Raw genomic sequence first — 19,421 nt, 5'->3', positions numbered from 1 at the left:
AGCATCCTGAGCCCCAGAAAGTGTGTTCTGATTGGGCACATGCAGGTAACAAGGAGGAACTCACTCCCCCTAAGTCAGGGAGGTGAGGGGAGACTTGGGCTGTAATAGTGTACCAGGGCAGAGAGAAAGAGAGAGGGGAGAGAGAGGGAGGGAGCGGGAGAGAGGGGGAAGAAGAGGGGAGAGAAAGAGAGAAAGAGAGAGAGAAAGAGAGAGAGGAAGAGAGAGAGGAAGAGAGAGAGAGAGAGAGAGAGAGAGAGAGAGAGAGAGAGAGATCTTGGGGCACAAAGGACAACTTGACCACCTTTCAAAGGCCCTGCCACAGCTGGGCAGAAAAGAAAGGGCAAGTGTAACTGGAGGGGTAACTGGGGTGAGGGACTCCCTGACCAGAGCAGGGGAGAAGAGAGGGTACCTGGGGCCAATGTGGGACCAGGTCCCTGGGCAAGAATCCAGAGCCATCCTGAGTAGGGGAGCAGACCCAACCCTAAGTCCATGGCCTCCAAGTCCCTGACATGGTTGGGTAGAACCAGCTCAGGCATCACGGTTCCTGAAGCAAGTGGGATTCAGTGCTCCAACCTGCCTTCCCCTTCATGGGTGGATGGAGTGACTACAGGAGAGATGACAGACTAGGCTCACCCTAGGGAACCATCCCCCATCAACATTTCATCGTGGCTTTCTTGCTCAAAACACCCACATTACCTTTTCAGGCAACTGGGCCTCAACCTCCTTCTTGAGCCTCCGGAGCAGGAAGGGTCGTAGCACTTTGTGGAGGCGACGGATGATAAGGATGGTTTCCTCCTCATTCAGGTCCACCTGAACCCCCCAGCAGACACCCAAACCAAACATTAACTCCAGAGGGAGGGAGTGAGAGGCAGGGACTTGGGTGAGTAGGGAGTGTTGGACAGGGTCATTTTGGAGTCATTTTGCACTAAGTATCTTTCAGACTGCCTTATGCATTACGGGGGCCTGACAAAGTACCTTCTTCCTTTGGAAAAATAGGAGCATCTGGAACCTTCCATTGAATTTCCGGGACATGGAACTGAAGGTTCCAGGGCACAATATTCTGACACTTTTACCAAAAGAAACAGCAGCATGGTGTGTTGCCTCTCAAAAGGTATATAAGTTGTGTGTCTACAAACCACTATTATGGCCAAACAAAAGCCAGATGGCACTGTGAGGGGCACGTTCTCAGACACTTGGTGTAAACTAGATAACTCTCATGGAGATTTCTGTTACTGCTAGCCCCAAGTCTGCTCTCAGCCCGGGGAGGATGGAGTAAAAGAAATGCTGCTTTAAGATGTCTTTGACTTTAGGTCAAGAAAAAACTTGAGAAAATAAAGTAACACCTGAACTTTTCTTTTTTGGGTGCCCTGATAATCTCTTGGGAGACTTTTTGCTCTACTTAAAAATACACGAAACTGGGCCTCCCCTGGTGGCGCAGCGGTTGAGCGCTGTGCTGCGAAGCTGCCCGCAGCCTCTGCAGCGCCAGTTCGATCCCCGGCCGCTGGTGAGGGTCCCACATGGCGCGCAGACCTCTCCTGCAGCGCCCGCTGCTGCCCTCAGCAGTGTATTTCGTCGTTCTGCCTGCTCTGTTCCCCACTCTGGCTCTGGTGAATTCTCTCACCCTCCCGCACTTCTGACTGGACCCAGTGCTTGTATAAATAAGTAAATAAATCTTAAAAAAAAAAAAAAAAAAAAATCACACGAAACTAAGCATTTGCAGCCCAGTTCTTGAGATGGGGCTCTGGGAATCTGAAACTTAAAACATTATTAGGAGACTCTTGGAAAGGCCGTCTTTCTCTTTCAGAAGGGTTTCTGCCTTGAGTGGTGTCAGAAAGGGGAGACCCCAGCTGTCCCAGATCTGTCCAAGGAAAACCTCAAAATCGGGCACAGCTGCTTTGGGCTATGTCTTGCTACCCTCCAGAGCTGTGCCCACATCAGTCACTAGGCTTGTAACCTCTTTCAACAGAATATGCAGTCAGTCCGCAAACAATAAACCCCAACAGCACTGTAAGCTCATGCTGACAGTCAGTTTGGGGACTTCATCAAGTGATGAACCCCTGCCGCCCCTGACAGCACATGTGCAAGAGTTTGGTGATTAGACTGACAATACTACCACAGTCATACAGTTGGCATTGAGACGCTGGCTACAGTGCCCTTTGAAAACCAATATACACAATTCAACCACATGGCTCCTGTGACTGAAACATTTAAGGGTCCCACAAACTTTCACAGACCCCTGAATGGCCCCAGGGCCATGTTCCTCACTGTCCCCTCTCAGTTCCTGGGACACAGGGTCAGTAAACTGAGCATCTCCCGTTGTTCACTCTGAGGATCTCTGCCTTTCCTTGACAACTTTCATGGCTCCTCCAGTCTTGGGTGCCAGAGCTGCCTTGCTGCAAGAAGACATAGACTAGGGCCCCAGCATCCAGCCTGAGCCAAGCCTATTGTGATGGATCCTCAGCTCACACATGCCAGCAGAGTCTACTGGCCACAGCTACTCTGCAGACAGCCTACCACTTCACTCTTCACCCCCCTCCCCTCCCCTCCATGGCTGGTTACACATACAGACACATATACACACACCTTCTCTCCAGTCATGGCAAACGGCGCATTGAACCACTGCTCAAAGGTGCTGCAGCTCTTGAAGATGGTGGGCAGCAGGAAGTTGAGAAGTGCCCAGAGCTCGGGAAGCTTGTTCTGCAGTGGTGTGCCTGTGAGCAGCAGGCGGCGGGGTGCCACATAGTGTGTGTTGAGGACCTGAGTCAGCTTGCAGTGGTGATTCTTCATGCGGTGCCCTTCGTCAACGATCATGTACTTCCAACGGATCTGTGGGTCCAAGAGCAGATGGTCAGGGGAGAACAGGTAAAGGGCTACCCAGGCTGATGGAGCATCTCACAGCCATTAGGCAAGAAGGCTCTAGGCAGAAGAGCACATGGAGATGGAGAATATGGACCTAAGTGTCTTATGAATAGGACCCTGTTCATAAAATGCAGCCGCTATAAATTGTGGATGTAAACGGAAAACAGATAGAGAGACACACCAGTGACTGCTATTGGTGAATAAACCAGCTTGTAGAAATCTACTTTGGTTTTCAAAATTATTATAAGCTGGCATATGGCATAGAACAAAACCTCAGTAATAACACACCCCTCACTGATTAGAGGCCCCCAAGAGACAAGGTTTCAGTAATGGGTACATTTTCCAATCAGCAGGCAGTGCCTCTAAAGGCAGAAGCAAACACAGGTAGGTTAAGTGTGAGTTCTGGGTGGCTGGGTGACATCCGGAGGCTATGGATGATTACATGTCCAAAAGGCACAAGCGAGATACCAATTCTAGTGGTATGAGTCTTCAGGTGAGAGGCCAAGATAAATCCCAGCTTACATTTATGTTCACAGACCATGCCAAAGCAATGGCCCAAGACCCACAGAACATTGGGCCTCAGGGTGCTTTGTGGGCCTGTTACTCATGGGCTGTGGTGGGAGAGACTCAGCCAGCACAGAAGGAGGGCCAAGGCCACTAGAGACAGGTGGTGACAAGACTAGTCTCCTAGGACCCTGGAGGGAAGATGGGCTGAAAAGCCTGAAGAGAGCTAGCCTTCATGCTGCATAGATGGCCCCCAACTCTGGACATGATACCAGGCCAGTCTGTGCATCTGTCAGTCAGCAAGGCAAACTGGAGGTCACTCTTGACCCAGGCCTTTCCTATATAGAGCTGCTGCTTTTTAACATACATGCATGAGAAGGGCTGAGAAATAACTTCTAGGAGACTCTGAAGATAGGTATAGTAACACACACACACACCAATCCTGGATCAGGAAGGGCTCGCGTGCTTCCTAGTGTGTTTTATATGCAGACACGCTACCTTTGCAAGGATATGCTTGTCTTTGATGATGTACTCATATGTCGTCAGTAAGACATTGAACTTCCCACTCCGGAGCTGGGGGACGAAAGCACGTCTGGCTGCCGGAGAACCCTGTGATGGAAAAGACAACATGCATACCTCAGCCTCCCGGAGAAAAGCTCCAGCACGGCTGCTGGCCCTGTCCACCCACATGGATATACAGAGTGCCAAATGCAGGGAGAAAGAAATGTGGGGTCTATGTGGCCTGGGTCCTCCAGGAAGCTTGCTGGCTATACCACCACCTACCCAGATCCTGATGACTGATCAGCTTCTCTCCCCAGAAAGGGTCCCACTTCTGGCCTCCATGCAGGGAAACCTGGCATCCCTCAATGCCTCCCATATGGTGCAGGTCACCATGATCTCCCTGGTGACAGTTCCAACCTCTCTCCAGTTCCAAACTCCTGATCCACATAACCAGGGCCCAGCACTTTCTCAAAGTTAACGTTCCAGAAAGACTGTGTAACTAGGTCTCTTACATAAGCTCTTGCCAATAGAATAACTTGTAGCTCTTCAAATGTACCAAGTTCTCCCCACATGATGCTATTCTAACTGTTAGGACCCCATTAACCCCATCATGAGGCCAAGTCCCTCGTAACACAGGATCATAACACAGGGCCCAGACCTGGAGTCCAGAAGCCAGGGATACAACCTGGCCCTGATAGTAAATATTGTCCTAACAGGACAACAAGCACAATTCGCCCCACTTCACAGGGTGAAATGATGTATGGCACTCAAAGCAGGCTAGCAGAGGGTTCACAAGTCCCCTGTTTTCTAGGAGCCCATGGCACAGACTCATTAAGTCATGGGACAACAATGGGTTTTAACCATAGGTCAGGTGAAACAAATAAAATGTGCCAGTGAGTGCATTAATGTCACTATGTTCCACAAATTAAGTTCACTTGAAAAATTAAGTATTACCTTTCCAAAATAATTGATTCCAAATCTGTATTAACAGTATGAATCTGTGCATAACATAAGAAAATGCAAGTGTATGAGTTGTATCATTAATGCAAGGTGACTTCTGTCCTCATTTATCTGTACTTCCTACCCTCCTCGCCTGCCCATAGACACATTCACCTCCTCAGGCTGTGACATACCTTATAGGACACCTTCACCACCGAGGGGGCCCACTTGTCAAATTCATATGCCCAGTTTGACAGTGTTCTGACAGAAACAAAGAAGAGACAGGCAGATTACAGTTCTGACATCAACAATTCACCAACAACTACTGGGAAGTGAGGACACAGTAGCCATGACCCTCAGAGAAACTGACTACAGTGGTAGCTGGTGGAGGGAAGGATGTAAAGATGTCCTAAGTGGGAGGAACAGGGAGGAACACACAAAGATGTGGTGCTGGGTAATGCTTGCTAGGTGGAAAGTACCTGGATCTGCCTCTTGGGCTAAAGCCAGCCAGCCAGGGAAGGTCTGGAGCTATCACCACTGTGTGACAGAGGTCTCTTTGAGAACATGTCTTATGCTATGGACCTGCTCCAAGGAAAATGCAGACTCACTGCCTGGTTCCAGGTTCAGAACTGAGCTAGAGTTATCTGAGGATACCTGGAAATATAGGAGACACCACAGGTTCTTTATGCCAACTCAAATGAAGATGGCAGCCACTGAAGGTTGCCGCCCAATAAAGATAGAATGAAGATGGTGGGCAAGAGACCACATCATGCAGAGAACTGGAGCAGCATGGGTGAGGACCCATGGCCTTTCCACTGTGGATTGAGTGAGGTTAGAAGGAGGGATGACAGGATGTGACAACAGGTGAGAAGGGGCAAGTCACTCAGGACTATAACATGGGCCTCAAGAGAGGGAGAAAGCAATAATAAAACCAAGTTCATAAAGGTTCAGGGAGAAAGTCTGGTGTACACTGAGTTTTCAGTGGGGGGGGTAGGGGAAGGGAACCCATTTAAAAAATCTAGACGGGGCCTCCCTGGTGGCGCAAGGAGTTAAGATGCAGCACTAATAAGCTACCCGCAGCCACTGAAGCACGAGTTTGATCCCCGGCCAGGGAGGTGACCCACATGGCGAAGCAGACCTCTCCTGACTCTCCACTGCTCCCCTCAGCAGTGTACTTCAATCAATCTGCCTGTTCTGAGCCCCACTCTGTCTCTGGTGAATCCTCTCACTCACCCCCACACCTCTGACTTACACCCCAGTTCTTGTATGCATAAATAAATAAATCTTTAATAAAAAAAATGTATCAACAACAGGGGTAACTGGGGGAGAATAAATGCTCTTAGTGTTTCCACATCTTTTCTGTGAATTTGACACTATTCTCAAGTAAACTATCACCACAATATAATGGCAAGGGCATGCTGAAGGACACAGGGAGCAACTTGAACGATGTCCCCAGGTCAAAAATGGGATAACTTAAGCAACAAAATATAGTGTCCATTCTGGGCTTTAATGACGACAGTCTGTTCTGATATAAAAAGTTAAAAGAATAAATAAGTAAATGAGGGAGAGGGACAGTTTTTCTATAAATATAGGGAAATTCTAATACACATGGAAGGAATGGTGGAAGGAGATCCAAGCCCACTACGTGGTATCTCTCACAGTTATCATTATATCAAGTAGAATCCTCTGATGGTTGCTGAAATGAATGGAGAAAGTATCTGAGAAAGGATGTGGACATGGTTTCCAAATGCCTTCCACAGGAAATTTACACATCACCAAGGAAAACTATCAGGTTTAGGTGGAAAAACTCGCCAGCATACTGGGAGACCAAAGTTACCCACACCAAGCAGAGACCTGGTATCTTGTGTATCCTGACATCCCCAAGAAGGACACAGCATCTTTCCTGAAGGGATTCTCAACAGACATTCAGAAGGACACATCACACAAACCCAATCTGAGGGACAGTCTACCAAGTGCCTGATTCAAGTGTCAAGATCAGGAAGAATGAAAATGGACTAGGGAACTGTCACAGACATGTCACAGAGACATGATAATGCAAGGCAACGTGGGATCAGAAAAAGGCCACTGGTAGGGAAATCGACAACATTTGAGTAAGGTCTCTAGATTAGCATTAAATGATTGTCACTGCTCTATCCTGGGGTTATAAAAGATTTGGGAAACTGTGTGAAAGGTATATAGAGATACTCTGTACTATCTTGCAATTGTTTGGAGGTCTGAAGTTGCTTCAAAATGAAACACCCAGGATACAGAACAGCAGACCGAAAAGTTATCAGGTAGAAATTAAGTCACATCTTAGGATCTAAACTGAGAGCAGGGAAATTTAGCCACTGGAGGCTGGGGGTTGAGCAGGAAGCCAAGAGACTGGGTCTGACCACATAGGAGGGGGCATGGTCTTACATTAACATTTCTCTCAGTGTAGACCTGTTCTTACCAAAGAAGCCTATTCTACAGCACCATGAGAAAGGAAAGGTAGAGGAAGAAATAAACTTCTCCCAGTTGAAAGCTGGGAGGGTTCTGGGGCTGCCAGCTATGCGTTTGTGACCTCGGGAGTCTCAGGCAAGAGGCCTTACGCATGGGATCTGGGCATGCGCATTCAGTTTTCCATTTTCCCCTACATCCACTGACTTGAGGGTAAAGTGGTCCCCAATAAGCACCAGGAAGGTAAGAAGCTCCCCCTGCAAGGCCAGGCCACCTCCAACCTGAGTCAAGGACAGACAATCCAGGAATTTCTAGAGAAAGTCTAGGGCAGGCTAACCATTTTGTGGCCACTGCTAAGCTGAAAGAGGACGCCCAAGCAGCCTGTAGAATGATGGCCCCTGAGGAATGCCTGCGGGGAATAAGGAGCCAGAAGCACCAACAGGAAGCCAGTGAGAATGCTTCCTTAGAACACTGCTTGGGGACCTACACCCCACCAGGCCTGAGTATCAGTGTTGCCTGGGTCAGGCTGGGGTATAAACAAGAGCGTTCTAGTGGCCTAGCTGGGAGGGGAAACACTGCTTGCTCAAATTGTTCCACTTCACTCTGCTAATAGGCTCCTGTGACTCTTTGTGTGGAATTTGCTGTTTGAGGACACCAAGGACATCCTTAGAGAGCTGTCCCAGTAGGGATTACGGGTCGTACTACATTGCCCACCCTGACTCAGGGTGCCCTGAAACCATAGGCAGTTTGTTAAAGGTTGAGTTGTATCCTCCCAAATTTACAGTTTGAAGCCCTCACTCCCAATACCTCATACATGACTATATTGAGATAGGTACCTCTTTACAGAGGTAACGAAGTTTTTAAAATGAGGTCATAAGGGTGGGTCCTAATGCAATGTAACTAACGTTCTCATAAGAGGACATCTGGATACAGAAGGTACACAGGAAAGATAACGTGAAGACACAGGGAGAAGAAAGTTGCCTGTAAGGCAATGAGAGATCTGAGGAGAAACCAACCCTGCTGAAACCTTGACTTCAGATCTGTGGCATCCAGAAAAAAAATTCCTCTTGTTTAAGCTACCCAGGCTATGGCAGCCTAAGCAAACGAAAAGCTGGGTGCTGAAGGGAAGGTGGGGTGCTTACGAGAGAGGCACTATGATAAGGAAGGGCCCGTTGATGCGCTTGTGCTCCATGAGGTACGTGATGAGTGCGATGGTCTGAATGGTCTTGCCCAGACCCATCTCGTCGGCCAGGATGCCATTCAGATTGTTGTTATACAGGGACACGAGCCACTCCAAGCCTTTGATCTGAAGGAAAGTAACAAGAGGCCAAGACTGAAGCCCAATGGGATTTGAGAGCATTCCCTGCACTGCATGGACTCCAGCACAACTAGGAGCAAGTTCTCTCCTCACCTTGAACCAGCCACAGCCATGTTCAGTTTATATTTTGCTCTGAATTGCCCACTCCTTTTTCACTTAGTCTCATCTTTCAGTAATCACTTTTGCAAAGTTGCAGGGTGGCTACACTAATAATAAATGTATACAAATTTTCTTTTTCAGGTGCACATTTAAAAGGCTTAGTTTTGAACTGCTAAAACCTAGGTCTGTTACAGCTAACACCAAGCAATGCAGTGCAGCACACCAGGACAACAATACTTGACATTGTGGGACACGATTCAGAAGGGCCTAAGCGCTTTGGTGAACTTGATGAGGAATCCATTGAATGACCAACAGCTACCTAAACACCATTTCAAAATTAACCAAGAGCTTTCCAAAAAAAGCCCATAAGCTTTTTGAAATATAGGCAATTGAGGAGATTGTTCTCTAAGAGAACATGTTATGAAAGAAAATTCTGAAAGTTTCACAACTGATTAAGGAAATAAGTTCTGGCCAAGTTCTGATTCCTTTGATTACAATGGCCTCTGGTCATTATATCTGTCGATCTGGGATATGATTAGAGCATGGAGTTTCTGAGACTACTCTCAAGGAAGGTTGGGGAGCGGGGGCAGGGGTCACAATCAAAGGTAAAATTAGGAAGTGCTCTTTGGTTGGAGTTACACCAGTTGTCTCTTAGTTTATAGTCTTACTCATTTTATAGATGAGCTTGGAAAGTGGAGAAACTTCTCCTTCCACGGCAGCTCAGTTTCTTAGTTATTCCAAGCCAGGCCTGGATAAAGAGTTTTAGAGCTGTGGTTACTTCACTCTCACTGAGGAATGCCTTACCCCAGACATCTACACTCTCATTCTTCCCTAACGTGGTATCTCCAGGTAATGTGTACTGAGCACATGTGTACCCATACCTGGGAAGGTCTTGGCGCCATCACTTCTGAACTAAGGGATTTAAAGTATCACAGCATCTCTCTGTTACTCAACTGACCCCTAAAAAATGCAGAGGATCAAAGTGTCTACTACAGGGTTGTTTGGGGGTGGATTCAGAAGCCTGGCTACCAGACTCTTCATTTCCTCCTGGTGGCTAACTTAACAGATCATACCTTTGCTTTACAGATGAGGAAACTGAGACTCAGGAATAGAGCAAGTTACCCAAAGATAAAGAGTGGAATGTGAAGCTCAGTCTATTGACTTCGCATCCACCCATAACCAAATGGGCATGACTCAGCTGGTATTGTTTGAGGACATCTGGCCCCATCCTTCTACCTTTGGCACTTTCTAAAAACATCTGGCCTCCCGCCTCACCTGATACTGTTTGAGGACACCGTTGACCATAAGTGCTGACTGCTTATCCACTCTCTCAGTAACAGCATGGGCCACAGCATAATAGGACTGCAAGCCACGAGCGAGGGCCTGGGATACACCATACTCGTCATCGACATCTTGCTTGGCATTCCTGGGAGCAAAATGGAAGTGCTATGTGAAGACACACATTCCTGTTTGTGATACTGTGCTTCTGACACAAATTTCTAGGGAGCAATCCTTTGTACAATGACTGGAGCTGCAAATGCAGCCAGATAGTCTGAGGACAGGCAAGGCAGGAAAAACAAGCATAAAGGAAATGTAGACTGTACTCCCAGATCCTGTGGGTCCCAACTCCATCCTCCCAGAACAGAAATTATGTCACTGTCACATCACAGAGTGCTACTTCCAGTTATAGGAGGATGGATTGGTCCTCCCTTTCTACTGAGAGTTCCTGAGCCTAAAGGGAAAAGACACAATGGTCTCACACAAAACCAGTGTCATTTATACTCAGGCTATTCTGTGTTCCAATCAGAAGTCTTTTAAAAAGTGGCTAAGGGGCCTCCCTGGTGGCGCAAGGGGTTAAGCACCACACGATGAAGCATCGGCAGCCTCTGCAGCACAAGTTCAATCCCTGACCGGCCAGGGAGCAACCCACATGGCACAGCAGACCTCTCCTGACTCTCCCGCTACTCCCCTCAGCAGTGTATTTCACTCAATATGCCTGTTCTGTTCCCTACTCTGTCTCTGGTGAATCCTCTCACCCCCCTCTCCCCAACCCGCATCTCTGGCCTGTACCGCAGCTCTTGTATGCATAAATAAATAAATCTTTTAAAATAAATAAATAAATAAAAAGTAGCTAAACTTTTTACTTTCTATCAGTGCAACAGACACATGTCAACCAATTTCTGTAATACTGTTTAAAGGTTGTGCCATGCTTTCCATTTCATACAAATCTTTTTCCTCCCTCAGTGTATTTTTCCCCTTTATTTCTTCTGATTTCAAAGATTAGATATTTGTTCCACTGGTTCCTTCACAACTATAGCTTATACAAACTTAATCCCCAATGTAAGAGTGCCCATTAACTCTGGATCATAAGCAATGATGAAACTATTATGTCAATTGTAATTGTGCTTACAAGAGGAAAAGATGAGAAATAACCAACATGTCTGCCAGCTATAGAAAAGAGATGATGTCTCTCTCTGTGTACAGACATAGGATTGCCTCTGAGAGTCCAAGAGTGTTTAGTGAAAAAAGTCAGGCATAGAACAGTGTGCCTGAAACATGTGAACAAACAAAAAGAAAAAGAAAAGTAAATTTGCTTGTTGATGTACATCTCTGGAAGACACACCATGCTAGAAGTTTCCTCTAGGGAGAGAATGGGGGCTGAGGGCTGGGGAATAACAGAGAGTGGTCCTTGTTTGCACACATAACTGTTTAAGCATAAGATGTGAAAGGATGAAATATTATTAAATCCCTATGAAGTCGAGGAAATTTGCAGTAAATCATTGTGTGTTAGGAGTCCCACAGAGGTGTCAGCTAATGGTGACTGCTGTTCAGGTGGAGGCTGGGGTTCTAATGATGTCTGCCAGTGCTACCTTGTAGAAAGCTGGCCAAGGGTATGTAGAAAATGCCTTACTCAATGATGTGTCGGGCATCCACCTCAGAAACATCGTCACTGTCTGGATCTGGAATCTTCTTCTTTTCCTCCACAGGTAGGGCAGGAGGTTGCGCAGGCTGTGGCTGCTCCTCTTCCTCCTCCTACCAAGAGACAAGGTTGTGTCACCCCAGGTCACCCTCAAGGATGGGGATAAGGCTCCCAGACATAGAAGACACTTTTGGGTACAAATGATGTTTTACAACCCTCACGCCTTCTTCCTGTCTTAGAAAGTGTGACATCTCTTTTGTGCATCTTTTCATTGTTCAGCATATTACTTTCAGTTTTCCTAGCAGACACTTCTTTTTTAGGCTTTTTCAGGGTATTCTGAACTTTTGATATTAGAGATTATTTTTTCCTCCATTCCCCATTATACATTTATTCCTACCCAATCTACTCAAGCAATTTGAAAGTAGACTTGTGGATTTTCTAGTTAATAGACGTCTTATGATCAACTTTCAATATTTATTACTTTTAGTTTACTTACTGCCAGTTTTATTAACATGTCTAAGTCATGTAAAATACATCAAATAATCCCAAGGATACTACCAAGAGGTTTGAAAGTTGTAAATTAAATATGAGCTTCTCTTTCATTAAAGGTGACTTTCAGCATTTATTGAGCAGATGATACTGGGGTATTATGAGACATATTGATCAAATAGACATGAATGCAACTACTAATATAAACTGGCCTCATACTGCTCTCAAATCATACAATATGCCAGTAGAATGTTTTCCATAAGTGTAATGGAATTGTTATAAAACAAGTAAAAAAATTATCTGTAATTTTTTACAGATCTGTTCAACAATTTCAATCAAAATCTAATTGGAGTTTCCTTGGAGCATGCACAGTGATTTTATAAGTCGTTTGAACAATGAACTGGTGATGAAACACAAACATTTTGGGCAAAAAAATATAAATGATGCAGATTTATCCTAAACGATACGATGACTAGAATCAAAATAAGTATGAAACATCAGAATATTCTCTTCTCAAAAAGCTGGACAAAATCTACAAAAGCAACATTTCAAAGATCTGGTAGCCTGAGAACCATTAATGCTGAGCTGTAAGAAAGAAGAGTAGAAGTTTATGTAGTATTCTTACTTGCGACTGCTTTCACCTCTCCCACCCCTACAGCTCTGCCATGAAAGTTCTGTCACAGTTGACAGGCTATGAGGACAGGCAGCTGAACCTGATGGGAACTCAGTCATTTTGTAGCAGTGGGAGATGCCCATGCCAGTGGCACTGTAATAGGAAGTGAATATCTTGACAATGGAGAAGCAAAACATTATTAGCTGAGGGTGTGAGCATGTGCACAAGAAACAAGAGAGGGTGCAGCAGGAAGTAAAAGACAGGGTGCACCTGAAAATGGCCTGAACTCGGAACATGCTCCCCTATACACACTGTTTTATCACCAGGAGAGAGAAGCTTTACTGGTTTGAGGTGCTTGAAAGAATCTCTAGATGTCCACTATGTTACAAAGAAACACACTCATGAAACTCACATGTTATAAACCAATGTAACCTCCATTAAAAAAAAAAAAGTAAAAGAAATATGGCCCACTCCTAAAAGCCAAGGTTAGAAATACAAACAATAAAACAAAAAATTAAACCAAAGAGACACACCAAAGGCAGCAAACACCAAGAGGAAAACAGATTCCATAGAGTTGGCCCACATAAGTTACTAAACAAACACCACCACCACCACCAACCACCACAACACTCCAGGGGTAGAGTGCTGGCTAAAATAAAGTGGCTAAAGCAGTGTTTCACTTAACATTACAAGACTAGCAAAAAAGGAATGTATGATACATAGTCAGGGGAAAAAACAGTCAACATCTTCTCTGTTCCCAGATGTTGGATGTAATGTCCAGTCCTTGACGCAACCATTACAACACAAAGGCTCAAAGCTATTGTAAATTTGTTCCAAAACTTACAGCAAAGTATCTTTAAGCATGAAGAATCAATACAGAAAAACAAAATGATAAACTTTCCAAATTTTATGAATACATGAAACTCCACAATCAAGAAAGTGAACAAGAAACAGCTCACAAACTGCTAAAAGGCAAACAGAAAATCTTGAAGACAGAGAAAAACGAACAATGTATAGAGGTGTCACAATACAATTATTGATTGTCAACTGAGGCAGGAGAACAGAAGTAATGGACGGCATATTCAAAAGTAAGTTTGTTTTTTTAAATCTGTCAACAAAGTATACTATGTCCAGTTAAACTAAACTTCCTAAATAAAGGCCGAAGAAATACATATCCAAATAACCAAAGACAAAGAATTTGTTCCAGGAGACATGCCTTAAGTCTTTTGAGCTAAAAGAATACTTAAACCTGTGAGAAGAAATTAAAAAGTACCAGAAATGTCAAATTCATGGATCATTATAAAAGACTCTATATATTTTCTTTTATTTCTTCTCGACTAACTTCATAAGATTATAAAAAGACTTCATTATAAGATTATATTGTTGGGTTTATAACTTACACAGATGTGATAGTATGTGAAAATGATAGCACAAAATAAGGGGAGCAGATATGCAATACTGGAGCAAAATTACAAAAGTTAGTATTAATCTAAAGTATAATGGGATAAATAAAGATGCATATTATAATCCCCAGCTACAATGAAAGTAACTACAAAAGTATAGGAAAAAAATCTACAGAAGAAATATAATAAAAAATATTTAGGTTTCACTTTGGCCTGGGTCCAGGGCAGGGGGCTCTGGCCAACTCCACACAGCCTAAGCCACAGGCTGGGGGAGGGGGAATCCCTCTCTGGACCAACCCTCACTTCATTTATATCTGTGCAAGGGATTCATAATTCAAGCACTTCTGCTGCAGGAGATGAGGGGGACAAATCAAAGCCCTGGGCACAGTCAGAGCCTGGGTCAGATCCAAACAGAACACGGTCAGAACCACAAAAGATAAAACTGGGTGAGCTGGTGTGACAACCTCTCACATAAGCTCCATTCATAGCACCTCCAGGGATGTGTAAACCCATGGTACAGAGACGCATGCAACATGAGGGAGGCTTCCCCCTTTTGCAAGTTAAGGAGGAAAACATCAGAGCTGTGACTAGGGACCGAGGGCAGGACTGGAAAACACAAAATGAAAAGAGAGGAGCTAGACTGACCAACAGCTAGTGATGTCCCCACTGGGGGACTACCCCACCGACAGTGGTTGGGAGTTGGGTTTCTAATGCCAGAATTATAAGACTCGCAAGCAGCATCATGGACAGTCATCGGAATGGATGGGACAATCAGTGTGGATGAAGAGGCATGGAACCTAGAGACAAAGCTGTTCTGGAGAAAACGGGATAGTCCTATTCCACAGGAAGTTCCAAAATCAAGGAGTCTGGAGAACCACCCCACACACCTGCCCTTCAAGAGGTTCCTGAAAGGAAGTATTCTTTTAGCTCAACCTTCTCTGTCTCGCTACCTGCCTCCCAAGTGCTCCTGGAGATCTGAGCAGCCTAGGCTGCTTTGGTCTAAGAGCACAGGTTCTTGTCCAGGAAAAGGATAAAGGCTGGTGGGCCTTCCATCGATCTCGGGTGTACAGTGAGGGTGGAAATGGGTATGATCAGAGCAAGGGAGGGAGACGCGGAGGAGTTAGATGGTGTTTAGCAGGTGGAATGCTGGTGGGAGGCTGCACCTAAGAGTAGCAATTACTATACAAAGGTGATTAACAATGTAAGAAAATTTTTGAAAAATTTAACACAAACGGCAATAAAGGAGGAAGAGACAAAAAAGATTGAGAACAAAGAAAAGAAAGCAAAATGGCAAAAGAAAGTCCAATCATATCAACAATTACACTAAATGTGAAAGGTCCAAAACTCACTCAAAAGACACTGTCATACTAGATAAAAAAAGATAGCAATCTAGCTATCTTTCATTCCAAATTAAAAACAAACAGCTAGGAATCAACCAGCTGGAACAGTCAGATCACCTGTATGTCCTCATAAAAGAGATTACTGCTTGCAGATTGAGACTGATATTCTAAACACTGGTTAGTACCCAACCCATGGGCAAAACCTGGACAACAATTGATCGTTTCCACTAACCAGAGTTTAAGGACCTGTATCTGAACAGGAACAAGCACCCAGGGTAAGGTTCTATACTGGAAAAGCAAAGAGAGAATGAGACCCAGCTTATAGCTGTCTCAACTACAATCTGAACAGCTCTGCATTTAATGTTCAAACACAGCTTAGATACTGAGGCTGGCAGGAGACTATGTGAGATACTTAGGCCAAAGAGCTGGCCTAAAGGAGATCACAATGGATCCCGACCACACAGCTCTGATAACCACAGACGAGTAAAAGCTTGAATCTTTGACACTCAATGGAGCTGATCTTTCAGTAGCCTACTGCTCCTGATCCTTTCTACCCAATTACCAGTTGCCAGTACCAGTTCTCTGGCACCTGAACAGATGCAAAGCAGCAGTCATAAAGTTTATCCCTACTACAATCAATAAAAACTAAAAATGAAAAGCTAGAAAAAGATATCGCAAATGCTGGAGCAAATGAACCCAAAGAGAGTCTCAATCTAACGGCAGAATATGATGTTAGAGTTCAAGGTAACATTTTTGTTTGTTTTGTTTTGTTTTTAAAGATTTATTTATTTATATAAGTACTGGGTACAGTCAAAAGCGTGGGAGGGTGAGAGGATTCACCAGAGCCAGAGCGGGGAGCAGAACAGGCAGAATGACGAAACACACTGCTGAGGGGAGCAGTGGGCGTGGCAGGAGAGGTCTGTGCGCAATGTGGGACCCCGGCTGGTGGCCGGGAATCAAACTGGTGCTGCAGAGGCTGTGGGCAGCTTCACAGCCCAGCGCTCAACCGCTGCACCACATCTAAATTATATATAGATTATTATATTATATTATATTATTATTATTATATATATATTCTGGAGGAAGAGGAAATAATGTAGCCCATCAGGGACCCCCCCTGGTGGCGCAGGGGGTTGAGACGCAGCACTGTGAAGCTAGCCACAGCCACTGCATCACGAGTTCGATCCCCAGCCAGGGGGGTGGCCCGCATGGTGCAGCAGACCTCTCCTGTCTCATCCGCTGCTCCCCTCAGCAGTGTATTTTAGTGGATCTGCCTAGCATTTTAACAGTGCTTACTAAAATAAAAGAATGGATGATGTAAAGCAGGAGTAAAATAAAGACCAAGAAAATGAGACTGTTACAATTAGAACTAATGGATCTAAAAAAATACCATAACCAGGGCCTCCCTGGTGGCGCAGTGGGTTGAGCACAGCACTATGAAGCTGTCCACAGCCTCTGCAGCTCGGGTTCAATTCCCAGCCAGCCAGGGAGATACTCACATGGCACAGCAGACCTCTTCTGTCTTGCCCAATGCTCTCCTCAGCAGTGCTTTCAGTCTATCTGCCTGTTCTGCTCCCAGCTCTGTGTCTGGTGAATCCTCTCAACCCTCCTGCGCCTCTGGCCTGTACCCCAGCTCTTGTATAAATAAATAAATCTTTAAAAAATAAAAAAAATTTAAAAATACTATAACCAAAATTTAAAAATACAATAAAAGGCTTCAACAGACAAATGCAAGCAATGGAAAAAGAGAACACAGAAAGAGGAAAAAAAATGGAAATAGTAAGAGAGCTCTCTGAGATGATCTAAAGAGAAATAACATCTGTATTATGGGGATCCCAGAAAGGTAAGAGAAAAAGGTATTAAGTAAACAGTAAATTTTATTTAAGAACTAATTACCAAGAAACATTTCCACCTGGGAAGTTAACCAGACATCCAGATCCTTGAAGCCCAAGTATTCCAAACAAAGTAATAACAGAAAGACACACTTCAAAACATTTATAATAAAACTGTTGAAAACAATGAACAGGACAATACTGAAAACATCAAAAGAATAAAGGACCACCCATAAGACAGTAACAATCACACTGCATACTTTTCAGTAGAAACACTACATGCAAGGGAAAGACAGAAGATAATTAAAGTACACAAAGAAAAAGAAGAACAGCCTAGAATCCTTTATCTTGCAAGACTGACATTCAAGACAAGAGGAAGGACAAGGAATTTCACTGAAAAACAAAAACTAATTTATCAATATCAAGTTGCATATTAAGTACAAAAGGGGTTATTATAAAGGAACAGAATAACAACTTAGAAGTTCAGTCATCTAAATTATATATAATCTGGAGGAAGAGGAAATAATGTAGCCCATTAGGGACCCCCCTGGTGGCGCAGGGGGTTGAGACGCAGCACTGTGAAGCTACCTACAGCCACTGCATCACGAGTTCGATCCCCAGCCAGGGGGCTGGCCCGCATAGCGCAGCAGACCTCTCCTGTCTCACCCATTGCTTCCCTCAGCAGTATATTTCAGTAAATCCACCTGTTCTGCTCCCACTCTGTCTCTGGTGAATCCTCTCACCCTCCACATTTCTAGCTAATACCTCAGGTTCTTCTATACACAGACACAAAAAGAGACAAACACAGGCTTAGAGTTAAAACACTAGAAGGCAATCTTGTAAGCAAGTGGTATATCAATAACTATATGTAGATAAAATAGAATTCCAATTTTAAAGAGGTAGTAACAAGTAGAGACAGTACATTATGATTAAAGGCCTAATACAACAATAAGTAGACTCATGAATATATATGCACTGAATTATCATTTATGAATATACATAACACAACTGCCAACAAAACTAAAGATAGATACTGAAAACACAATAAATATTAAGGAATTTTAATACTCCACTTACAACTATGCATAGACCAACAAGACAGAATAATAAAGGAAACAATACTCTTAAATGAGGAATTAGATCAAATAAACTTAACAGACATTTAACAAAGCACAACACCCCAAAACTGGTGCATACACTTTTTTTTAAAAAAAGATTTATTTTATTTATACAAAAGCCAGGGTACAGGCCAGCCAGATGCGCGGAAGGGTGAGAGCATTCACCGGAGATAGAGCGGGGAACAGAACAGGCAGACTGACGAAATACACTGCTGAGGGGAGCAGCGGGCGAGACAAGGGAGGTCTGCTTGCCGTGTGGGTTGCTCCGAGGCCGGTGGGGATCAAACCGGCACTGCAGAGGCTGCAGACAGCTTCACAGCGCTGTGCTCAACAGCCTGAGTCACCAGGTAGGCCCTACACATTTTCTGAAGTACACATGGAGCATTTTTAAGAACACACACAAGCCGGGGCCTCCCTAGTGGCGCAGGCAGTTAAGCACAGCGCTGTGAAGCTCTCCGCAGCCTCTGTAGTGCCGGTTCGATTCCCGCCGGCCTCGGAGCAACCACACGGCGAGGAGACCTCTCCTGTCTTGCCCACTGCTCCCCTCAGCAGTGTATTTCATCAGTCTGACTGTTCTGTTCCCCGCTCTGTCTCCGGTGAATCCTCTCACCCTCCGGCGCATCTGGCCTGTACTCCAGTTCCTGCATAAATTAAAAAAAAAAAAAAAAATCTGGGCCTCCCTGGTGGCATAGTGGTTGAGCGCTGGGTTGCGAAGCTGCCCGCAGCCTCTGCAGCGCCAGTTCCATCCCCGGCTGCTCCCCGGCCACCGAAGGAGGGTTCCATATGGCGCGCAGACTGCCGCCCGCTGCTCCCCTCAGCAGTGTACTTCAGTCTGCCTGCTCTGCTCCCTGCTCTGGCTCTGGTGAATTCTCTCACCCTCCAGCGCTTCTGACTGTACCCAGTGCTTGTATAAATAAATTAGGAAAAAAAAAATCTTTAAAAAAAAAAAAAAATCTTAAAAAAAAGAACAGACACAAGCCAATTATTAGCAGACTACAAAGACTGAAATCATAGAAAGCACTCTTTCTAACCATAACGATATAAAGC

At 44.8% G+C, this 19,421-nt stretch overlaps 1 protein-coding gene across 6 annotated transcripts in view; it reads right to left on the bottom strand.

Annotated features, from left to right (window-relative positions):
• SMARCA4 (SWI/SNF related, matrix associated, actin dependent regulator of chromatin, subfamily a, member 4) overlaps positions 1 to 19,421 on the bottom strand; it is an 89,926-nt gene that overhangs the window by 30,250 nt on the left and 40,255 nt on the right. For all 6 annotated transcript variants that reach the window (XM_037505819.1, XM_037505823.1, XM_054693274.1 and 3 more), the window contains 7 exons: positions 11,571 to 11,692; positions 9,935 to 10,085; positions 8,385 to 8,548; positions 4,998 to 5,064; positions 3,862 to 3,972; positions 2,584 to 2,826; positions 697 to 810 (listed from right to left, as the gene is read on the bottom strand). In XM_037505819.1, the coding sequence (XP_037361716.1) occupies positions 697 to 810; positions 2,584 to 2,826; positions 3,862 to 3,972; positions 4,998 to 5,064; positions 8,385 to 8,548; positions 9,935 to 10,085; positions 11,571 to 11,692 (972 nt within the window). The remainder of the gene's footprint in view (positions 1 to 696; positions 811 to 2,583; positions 2,827 to 3,861; positions 3,973 to 4,997; positions 5,065 to 8,384; positions 8,549 to 9,934; positions 10,086 to 11,570; positions 11,693 to 19,421) is intronic.

Source organism: Talpa occidentalis, unplaced genomic scaffold (assembly GCF_014898055.3).
Source record: "Talpa occidentalis isolate TD23 unplaced genomic scaffold, MPIMG_talOcc4v2.1 talOcc4.12, whole genome shotgun sequence".
Lineage (NCBI taxonomy): Eukaryota > Metazoa > Chordata > Mammalia > Eulipotyphla > Talpidae > Talpa > Talpa occidentalis.
The sequence above is the reverse complement of the archived record's forward strand: the minus strand, read 5'-3'. Positions and strand labels throughout refer to the sequence as shown.